The 11,270-nt window shown below is 43.4% G+C and overlaps 1 protein-coding gene across 1 annotated transcript; it reads left to right on the top strand.

Moving 5' to 3' along the window:
- Window positions 1–2,826: 2,826 nt before the first annotated feature.
- On the top strand, window positions 2,827–3,216 carry LOC137374210 (histone H2A-like). Its single transcript, XM_068039997.1, has one exon. It carries the CDS (start codon window positions 2,827–2,829, stop codon window positions 3,214–3,216), a length of 390 nt encoding a protein of 129 aa, XP_067896098.1.
- Window positions 3,217–11,270: the final 8,054 nt, after the last annotated feature.

Consider the following 11,270-nt stretch of genomic DNA (forward strand, 5'->3'; position numbering starts at 1 on the left):
GTGCATGCACTGATTACATATTTCTGATCCTATAATTTCTTATGTCTGTTGTCCAGCTCTGTTTTTGGATACAGGAGTTCATTTGTTGAAGTTACTGTGGTTCAGTTGGTAACACTTTTGCCTCTCAGTCAAAAGGTTGCAGGTTCAAATCCCACTCAATGACTTAAACACAAACATCAAAAAGTTACCACCCCAAATCAGTATTGAGGGAGGGCTACACTGTCAGAGGTGCTATCTTTCTGACCAGATTTTAAACAGAGGCCCTAGCTGCCCTCTCAGGTGGATGTAAACGATCCCATGGCACTATTTTGAAGAAGAGCAGAAGGTGTCCTGGCCAATATTTATCCCTCCAACAACATCACAAAAAGCAAATTATCTGATCATTATCACTTGCTGTTTGTATGAGGTTGCTGTGTGCAAGTTGGCTGCTGTGTTTCCGACATGACAAGAGGTACTACACTTCAAAAGTACTTTATTGGCTGTAAAGAGCTTTGGGACATCCTGTGGTTTTGAAAGACGCTATATACATGCACATCATTCTTTCTTGTTCTCTCCCTTAGGCGTCTCTCATGAACAATTACTTTCAAGTTGCAACATTTTTTTTTTAGTTCTTGTCATTGTGTAATTGGTTTTGCAGGTATACTTACTATTTCCTCTGACCTGTTAACAAATATTTGCTCATAAAATGTCCAAGTGATTTTACATACTGTGACCACTGCTCAATGCTGAATAACAAAGAACAGTACAGCACAGGAACAGGCCATTCGGCCCTCCAAGCCTGCGCCGATCTTGATGCCTGCCTAAACTAAAACCTTCTGCACTTCCGGGGCCCATATCCCTCTATTCCCTTCCTATTCATGTATTTGTCAAGATGTCTCTTAAACCTCGCTATCGTATCTGCTTTCACCACCTCCCCCAAGTTCCAGGCACTCACCACCCTGTGTAAAAAAAACTTGCCTCGCACATCCCCTCTAAACTTTGCCCCTCTCACCTTAAACCTATGTCCCCTAGTAACTGACTCTTGCACCCTGGGAAAAAGCTTCTGACTATCCACTCTGTCTATGCCGCTCATAACTTTGTAAACCTCCTATCATGTCGCCCCTGCACCTCCGTCGTTCCAACGAAAACAATCCGAGTTTTTCCAACCTCTCCTCATAGCTAATGCCCTCCAGACCAGGCAACATCCTGGTAAACCTCCTCTGTACCCTCTCCAAAGCCTCCACGTCCTTCTGGTAGTGTGGCGACCAGAATTGCACGCAATATTCTAAGTGTGGCCTAACTAAGATTCTGTACAGCTGCAACATGACTTGCCAATTTTTATACTCTATGCCCCGACCAATGAAGGCAAGCATGCCGTATGCCTTCTTGACTACCTTATCCACCTGCGTTGCCACTTTCAGTGACCTGTACGCCCAGATCTCTCTGCCTGTCAATACTCCTAAGGGTTCTGCCATTTACTGTATACCTCCCACCTGCATTAGACCTTCCAAAATGCATTACCTCACTTTTGTCCGGATTAAACTCCATCTGCCATTTCTCCGCCCAAGTCTCCAACCGATCTATATCCTGCTGTATCCTCTGACAATCCTCAACATTATCCGCAACTCCACCAACCTTTGTGTCGTCCGCAAACTTACTAATCAGACATTTTCCTCCAAATCATTTATATATACTACAAACAGCAAAGGTCCCAGCACTGATCCCTGCGGAACACCACTAGTCACATCCCTCCATTCAGAAAAACACCCATCCACTGATACCCTCTGTCTTCTATGACCGAGCCAGTTCTGTATCCATCTTGCCAGCTCTCCTCTGATCCCATGTGACTTCACCTTTTGTACCAGTCTGCCATGAGGGACCTTGTCAAAGGCTTTACTGAAGTCCATATAGACAACATCCACTGCCCTTTAACGGTGTGGAATAAAAGCCCCTAAAGTTTAACAGTAGAATATTAATATTTTCTCCCTGTATTACCTCTACCTATTGTTTTAGACTGCGTTTATATTTTATGCTAAAATGAAAATAACAGGCGACAAAGTTCAAACAACTGTTTTGACATTAAATTTAATGTAATGGTCTGGTAAAATGTATTACCCGCAAGGTAAGCGCTGTCCTTAGATACAAGAATCTGACAGGTCAGTTTGCTAAATTTCAAGATTGCATTTTAAGTATTATAAAGCCCATGTTCTCACTTCCAAAGCTTTTTAACATCGTTCTAAGAATTTAAATTCTGTATGAATTCTTCCAAATTGTTTTATAAATGTAATCACAATGAACGGTTAATCTCTGAATGATCAGTATGTAGGTTGTTATACGGCCCACGTTAAATTGCTGTTTATTATCTCATTCATTTAGTCAGTTTCCCTATTAAACCCGTGTATACAATAGAATTAACTAAAACTTCATTAATCAGAGTATAACTACATAATAAAAACAGAATGAGCTGGAAATACTCAGCAGGTCTGGCAGCATCTGTGGAGAGAGAAACAGAGTTAACGTTTCAGGTCTGTGTCTTTTCATCACTAATTCATATAACTGCATAACGTTTGATTTATACTCGTTGCCGCGAAAAGTTTATTGATTCGTCGGTTTTATTCATATAACTTGATCGGTGGAAGCAGTTTTGCTCACTCGCCTATTTAACGAATTAACAATTTGTTTATGGACTTAAAGAGACCTTATTGGATGACTAATAGACCCGGGGGCGTGGAAACGTGTGATTACAGCACTATTTAAGTACCATTGTGGCTCTCTATAGTAGATTTATTTTTTCAGCTTTCTTGCTGTTTTTATTTTGGGGGGTAAGGAAAAGTAACTTGTAAGATTATGGACAAACTCAAGGAAAGGCCCAAATCTCGCTCATCCAGGTCAGGCTTGCAGTTCCCAGTTGGGCGAGTGAACAGATTATTGAAAAGCGGTAACTATGCTGAGAGAATTGGGGCTGGAGCACCGATTTTTTTGGCAGCTGTACTCGAATACCTGGTGGCTGAGGTGGTGGAATTAGCCGGAGCTGCCGCCAGTGACAACCAGAAGCGCCGGATCGCCCCTCGCCATATTCAACTAGCGGTGAGGAATGATACCGAGCTCTTCCAACTCCTCGGAGATGTGACCATCCCCCAGGGAGGTGTGTTGCCAAACATTCAAGCTCAACTGTTGCCCAAGAAAACAGCCAAGGGTGCGAGAGAAGCTAAGGATATAGGGTCCTTGGAATTTTAACTTTGGAGTACAGATTGTCCACTGATCCATAACGCAGCATCCCTGTCCCAACATAACCGTAATTCTGTCTTGGTAGTACTTTGTTTTTAAAAGCTGAACCTTTTTTTAAGGGAAGAACATCAAGGATGCGTCTCAGAGACTGACAACACTTCAGTGGTTATGGTACGGATTGTTTAAACCCTTCAAATTGGCTGAATGTCAACGGGTTTCAAGGTGGACACTTGTTTTACCGTGCTTGGATCAGCTTTTTAACTTCTCCTTTGCGATGACTTTCAAAGATGCCTCCTTCTACTAAATAAAGGCGGTTTTAAAATGGAGTTGTCCTTGTCTGATTCCGTTCACTAGCTATTTTTGCTGATGTGGAGTATTTCACTGATTTTGTATGGTTAGTTCTCTATTTTTAGTGAATTTAAAGGTTACTTCAAAAACGGAGTATCTTTTAGTAACATCATTTAAGCTTGGCAAATGTGGAATCTTGCCTTCTGATCCCCAGAGTGGGGGATTTATAATGGCCTTGAATCTTGCTAATAAAGACTAAATTTCCCACTCTGTTAATACAACGCTCCAGTCGTGAGGTTGGTTAAGAGTTTTTTAGTCACTGCATTGGCTTTCTGATAATTTAACACTTGCTGCTTTTTGGAACCATCTGGTTTTGATATTCACACCACCGGTGAACTCCAGCTACTTTTGACTAGCTTCAATTACATTTGTTTAGCATCTATTGAATCTCCTCCCTGACCTGGCTCAATTTAACAGGATTTGAGTCAATAAGGGCTCTGTTTAATGGGTGCAGTTGTCCCCACAACAACCGAATAAATAGCTAAAGCAGTTTGACCTGCCTTATCTGCACATATATTGCTTTTAAACTCTTAGCTCAGCTATGTCCTTTTTTTTTTAATGCTGTTCAGAAAAATTAGTGTAGAGCTGTAATTAAACTTTCTAATGCTTGTGGTTGCCAGTTTCACTGCAGGGGGTTCAAACTGAGTTCTCAATCTGTGTCCCTTCCTCCAGTTGATTAAAAGCAAAATTATTTTTAACCTCCGTCTTCTGTCATTTGGTGTACTTTTAGTGGCCAACAAGGTTCACACTCATGGTATCTTTTTCCAACCTGTTCATGTGACTCTCTGTGCACCTCCTGCCCCTTGACTTTTCTGTCTGTCTGGAGTATAAACTAAAATGTTAACCCCAAAGTTTCTTAATGTAGGGTCCACTGAACCTAGTTTTGTTGCCTTGGCTGGGGAACCATTGAAAGCTAACATCTTGTCCCCAAACTGTATGTCTTAGCTTCTCAATCTGCTTGGATTTTCATCTCTTGCTGAAAAATCTTGTTTTCTGGTCATCTCCACCCCATTAGCTTCCATATCCAAAGGCTCATCCTCTGCCACCTCCAGCGTGATGCCACTACCAAAGGCATCTTCCCCCTCCCTTCTGTCAGCATTTTGAAGGGATCGTTCCCTCCATGACACCCTGGTCCACTCCTCCATTACCCACACTACCTCATCCCCTTCCCACGGCACCTTCCCCTGCAATCGCAGGAGGTGTAATACCTTCCCATTTACCTCCTGTCTCTCTCTCCTCACTATTCAAGACCCCAAACATTCCTTTCAGGTGAAGCAGTGATTTGCTTGTCCTCCTTTCAATGTAATATACTGTATTTACTGCTCACAATGTGGTCTCCTACATTTGGGAGACCAAATGCAGACTGGGTGACTGCTTTGTAGAACACCTCCGCTCAGTCCGAAAGCATAACCCCAAGCTTCCGGTTGCTGGCCATTTCAACACCCCCACCCCCCCCTGCTCTTATGCCCACATCTCTGTCCTGGGATTGCTGCAGTGTTCCAGTGAACATCTATGCAAGCTCAAGGAACAGCATCTCATTTACTTTATTTTAGGCATTCTACAGCCTGCCAGATTGTGTTCAATAATTTCAGAGTATAACAGCATTTCCCCCCCCCCCCCCCCCCCCCATTTTACTTTTATTTTTAGTTTTAAAAAAAAAATTTTAAATTCAGTTTGTTTCTACTGTGCCTACCCACTTTTTTCATATTTGTGCCTGTGACTGTTCAGTTTTCAGTCTATTAACACCCTATCTGTACTAATGCTTTGTCTTTCAGCAAACCATTAACCTGTTTGCCTTTGCTCCATGACCTTCTGGTCAGCTATTCTGTGACCTTATCCTATCAACACCTCTTTTGTTGCCTCTTGCCCCAACCCTGCTTTACTTGCTTAATCTTTTACATTTCTTCAGAACCGGCAGATATAAGAAGGGTCACTGAAACGTTGACTCTGCTTATCTCTCCACAGATGCTGCCAGACCGCTTAGTATTTCCAGTGTTTTTATTTCAGATTTCCAGCATCTGCAGCATTTTGCTTTTATTATCATGCTTTTAAGGTTTGGTGATGCCTTTCCAAAGCACCTTGTGACTGCGAGTGACTATTTGATATGTCTGTCTGTACATATCTGCTGTTGGGATGTCATGGGCAATTCTCAATCTCACTGGTAGCCCTGGGAAACAACAACCTGATGAACCATAGCCTAATCCTCATCTGTGAGCCAATGCTTTGATAATCTCTGCTTTCCTAGCCCCTGTGCTATACTAACCCCCACATGTGCTGCTATCGTAACCAAATCAACCTTTATCAACTGCTGCAAATACTGAAAGTCAAATCATCATCTTTAACAAATTCTTTTCCATTAATGGTACTTCTGTTGATTTCCCACTGAACCCAACCAAAGTAAATGTGAAACCTTGTTTGTTTAAATTCTAGCAAATTCCAATATACCAATTTTACAGTCTGTACATTTATATCCCAAGCCCCCAATTTGTTACAATCTCAGTGTGACTGTTATTGTTAAAATGAGATATGGGCTCCCAGCCCAATTTAAAGAATTACACAAAATTTAATGTTTTAAGACTTGTATTAAAACATCTCAACTAAATGAAATTCCCATTAGCTAAGTTGTACTGATACCCCAAATTACAAAGGAAAGTATTTTCTTGGGGGTTGGCATCCTCCCATCTATGAGAGATGATTGAGATGCAGCAAACAATCCGTTTAGATGGGGTGTCTTCTCGGTGCACCTTTGCTGATGGCTGTGGTCCTAAGGGTCAGCTTGGGGTTATCTCGTGTGCATTTCGTGCGTCAGCCAAAATGCTTTCCCATTGCATGCATCGAGCTCTGCATCAAGGGACAGATTGCCTGTCACCCATGGACCCAAGGTAGCAGAATTTGCTAACCACTTGCATTATTAAAATATTTGAAAACCTCACACCACACTTATATGTAACACAGTCCCCATTATGGTGAAATCTTTGCAGTTAAAAGTTCCAAACTCCTCCCAGTAGCAATGGGTTGGATCTCTCAGGCCTTTCTCAAAGTCAATGTCCTCTGTGCTCACTTCTACAAGCACCTTTGACCTGGACGATCGGAAATAAGGCGATTCTCATTTGGCTTTTTCTACTTTGTAAACTGCAACTTTCAAATTCATTAATTTCTGTTATTAATTCATTTATTTTGTTGTAAGTTACACAGTTAGTTATAGTGCCTTTAGCTTTAAAGGCTTCTGAGAGCAGGCTATCTCCCTGTCTCGGCTTCCATTGCTGGTTGTCTTCCTTTCTTACAGCCGGCTCTGAGGCTTCCACTTCAGGTCTTCTGTACAGCCTGCCTGCCTTCAGAAAATGTTAAATTTATCTGGAATCAAACGTTAATAGCTTATTGTCCTTTCAAATATGCACAGTCCAGAGGTCTGGTTTCCATACGGCCAGTTGGGTCTTCCATTGTTCCCAGGTGTTACAGCTGCCTGGTACATTTGCATCCTCAGAATCACTGACTTCTTATTTACAATCCCAAAGTCTGGCAGGGTGAAACCCATTGTTCTTCAGGTGTTACTTCTGCAGTCTCTTTTTCAAAAAAAAGTCTTTGATCCGTGTTCTCTGTTGGCCTGGTAACTAAGATTTCTGTCCTGTCCTTAAGCTGAGTGGATGTGAGATCACCTGACTTTTCAGACTCCATCCTAAACTTTCAAAAATCAGTTTTTAAAACCTAATCATGTTATAAAGTCCAGTGGTCTTGATACAAGCTAAATTGAAAATGAGGGTCAGAGCAGGGAGCTTTTATAAATTTATCATGAACTTCAGCTCAGAGTTGATGCCTGCGGCTCAGACATTGTGGAGCATCAAGGAGGGGAAAAGTTACCCAGACAATTTGATCTAGGAGGCAGTCCCACATTTAAGCTAGGAAGTGATACCTTTCTGGTTAGTGGTCATAGAGAGGAGGGTGTTACTGCAAGGTAGGCAATGGAACCCCAGGTGCTGGAGGACCCTTTGCCCTTATCCAACAGATATGAGGTTCTTGCTGCCTGTGTGGAAGAGGGCAAGGTCTGCAGGGTGGTTGAGCAAACTGCCCATGACATAGGAGACGACTCAAGTGAAGGGAGTGAAAAGGAATATTGTAGTGGTAGGAGACAGTATAGGCAGGGGTGCAGATACTGTTCTCTACAGCTGTAACTAGGACTTCCAAAAGTTGTTTTGCCTGATGGTGCCAGGGTAAAGACATCACCATGGCTCGAAGAACTTGACGTGGGAGGGGGAAAGTCCAGTTGTTGTGGTCTGTGTAGGAACCAATGACCTAGGTAGAACTAGGAATGAGGTTTTGATGAGAATTTGAGGAGCTAGAGTCTAAATTAAAACACAGAACCTCACCGGCAATAATCTCTGGATGATTGCCTGAGCCATGTACAAATTGGCATAGGGACAAATGGATTAGAAGGTTAAATGCATGGTTGAAAGATTGGTATGGGAGGCAGGGATTCCACATCATGGGCCACTGGCACCAGTACTGGGGAAAGAATGTGCTGTTCCATTGGGATGGATCAGTGTCCTAGTGAATCAAGTAACTAGAGCAGTAGATTCTTTTGGGCCTCCTTATCTCGAGAGACAATGGATATGCGCCTGGAGGTGGTCAGTGGTTTGTGAAGCAGCGCCTGGAGTGGCTATAAAGGCCAATTCTGGAGTGACAGGCTCTTCCACAGGTGCTGCAGAGAAATTTGTTTGTTGGGGCTGTTGCACAGTTGGCTCTCCCCTTGCGCCTCTGTCTTTTTTCCTGCCAACTACTAAGTCTCTTCGACTCGCCACAATTTAGCCCTGTCTTTATGGCTGCCCGCCAGCTCTGGCGAATGCTGGCAACTGACTCCCACGACTTGTGATCAATGTCACACGATTTCATGTCGCGTTTGCAGACGTCTTTATAACGGAGACATGGACGGCCGGTGGGTCTGATACCAGTGGCGAGCTCGCTGTACAATGTGTCTTTGGGGATCCTGCCATCTTCCATGCGGCTCACGTGGCCAAGCCATCTCAAGCGCCGCTGACTCAGTAGTGTGTATAAGCTGGGGGTGTTGGCCGCTTCAAGGACTTCTGTGTTGGAGATATAGTCCTGCCACCTGATGCCAAGTATTCTCCGAAGGCAGCGAAGATGGAATGAATTGAGACGTCGCTCTTGGCTGGCATACGTTGTCCAGGCCTCGCTGCCGTAGAGCAAGGTACTGAGGACACAGGCCTGATACACTCGGACGTTTGTGTTCCGTGTCAGTGCGCCATTTTCCCACACTCTCTTGGCCAGTCTGAACATAGCAGTGGAAGCCTTACCCATGCGCTTGTTGATTTCTGCATCTAGAGACAGGTTACTGGTGATAGTTGAGCCTAGGTAGGTGAACTCTTGAACCACTTCCAGAGCGTGGTCGCCAATATTGATGGATGGAGCATTTCTGACATCCTGCCCCATGATGTTCGTTTTCTTGAGGCTGATGGTTAGGCCAAATTCATTGCAGGCAGACGCAAACCTGTCGATGAGACTCTGCAGGCATTCTTCAGTGTGAGATGTTAAAGCAGCATCGTCAGCAAAGAGGAGTTCTCTGATGAGGACTTTCCGTACTTTGGACTTCGCTCTTAGACGGGCAAGGTTGAACAACCTGCCCCCTGATCTTGTGTGGAGGAAAATTCCTTCTTCAGAGGATTTGAACGCATGTGAAAGCAGCAGGGAGAAGAAAATCCCAAAAAGTGTGGGTGCGAGAACACAGCCCTGTTTCACACCACTCAGGATAGGAAAGGGCTCTGATGAGGAGCCACCATGTTGAATTGTGCCTTTCATATTGTCATGGAATGAGGTGATGATACTTAGTAGCTTTGGTGGACATCCGATCTTTTCTAGTAGTCTGAAGAGACCACGTCTGCTGACGAGGTCAAAGGCTTTGGTGAGATCAATGAAAGCAATGTAGAGGGGCATCTGTTGTTCACGGCATTTCTCCTGTATCTGACGAAGGGAGAACAGCATGTCAATAGTCGATCTCTCTGCACGAAAGCCACACTGTGCCTCAGGGTAGACGCGCTCGGCCAGCTTCTGGAGCCTGTTCAGAGCGACTCGAGCAAAGACTTTCCCCACTATGCTGAGCAGGGAGATTCCACGGTAGTTGTTGCAGTCACCGCGGTCACCTTTGTTTTTATAGAGGGTGATGATGTTGGCATCGCGCATGTCCTGGGGTACTGCTCCCTCGTCCCAGCACAGGCATAGCAGTTCATGTAGTGCTGAGAGTATAGCAGGCTTGGCACTCTTGATTATTTCAGGGGTAATGCTGTCCTTCCCAGGGGCTTTTCCGCTGGCTAGGGAATCAATGGCATCACTGAGTTCCGATTTGGTTGGCTGTATGTCCAGCTCATCCATGACTGGTAGAGGCTGGGCTGCATTGAGGGCAGTCTCAGTGACAGCATTCTCCCTGGAGTACAGTTCTAGGTAGTGCTCAACCCAGCGGTCCATCTGTTTGCGTTGGTCAGTGATTATGTCCCCCGATTTAGATTTGAGGGGGGTGATCTTCTTGATGGTTGGCCCAAGAGCTCTCTTCATGCCATCATACATTCCTCTGATGTTTCCGGTGTCTGAGGCCAGCTGAATATGGCTGCATAGGTGTTGCCAGTAGATAGGGCTTTAAATTAATGGGATGAGTGGGAGGATTCAGGAAAGGATAAATTCAAGAGCGGAATTGTCAAGGCTGTAGAACAGAGTAGCGATTAGAGTAAAAATAAGCAATGTGTGTCAAGCAAGCTTGATAAAGGTGGCATCAGGGAAAAAATTAGAAAAATTTAAAGCTAAAGGCACTATACTATGTAACTTACAACAAAATAGATGAATTAATAACACAGAAATTTAATGGGTTTGATCCATTAGCTATTGCAGAGACATGGTTACAGAGTGACCAATGTTAGTTCAGAATTAAATATTTCAGGATACTTCGCTTTTAGAAGAGGTTGGGCGAAATGGGAAAAGATTGGGGGTTGGGTGGGTGTGGGTAGCCCTGATAATAAAGGATGGAATAAAGACAGTAGGGAGAAAGAATCTTGGGTGGAAAATCAAAATGTAAATCAGTTTGGGTGGAGCTAAGAACAACAAGGAGTAGAAAACACTGGGAGAAGTTTATAGGCCCCCGAACAGTAGTAGTATCAGGCAAAATATAAATGAAGAAATTAGAGGTGCACTTAATAAGGGTATCACAGTAATCATGAGGGATGTTAATTTTCACATAAACTGGGCAAACCAAATTTGCAGTAATCACATAGAGTAGAAGTTCCTGGAATGTATACAAAGCTTTTTCAGATCAGTTTGTTAAGAAACCAACTAGAGAACAGGCTATTTAGATTCAGTATTTTGCAATGAGAAAGGGTTGATTAATAAACTCGTAGTAAAGGGGCCTCTAGGGAAGAGTGATCATAATATGATAGAATTTTATAATAATTTTTGAATGATTAAGTCCAAAATTAGGATCTTAAATCTGAACAGCGCTAACTACATAGGTAAGAAGGGTGAGTTGGCTAAGTTAAATTGAGGAACTAGATTATGAGATATAAAAGTAGTTAAGTAATGGCAAACATTGCTTATCATTGCTTAACATTGCATTGGGGGAGGTGGTGGCGTAGTGGTAATGTCACTGGACTAGTAATCTAGAGACCCAGGCTAATGCTCTGGGGACATGGGTTTGAATTCCACTGTGGAAAAATGTAAAA

Source organism: Heterodontus francisci, chromosome 10 (assembly GCF_036365525.1).
Source record: "Heterodontus francisci isolate sHetFra1 chromosome 10, sHetFra1.hap1, whole genome shotgun sequence".
Taxonomy (NCBI): Eukaryota; Metazoa; Chordata; class Chondrichthyes; order Heterodontiformes; family Heterodontidae; genus Heterodontus; species Heterodontus francisci.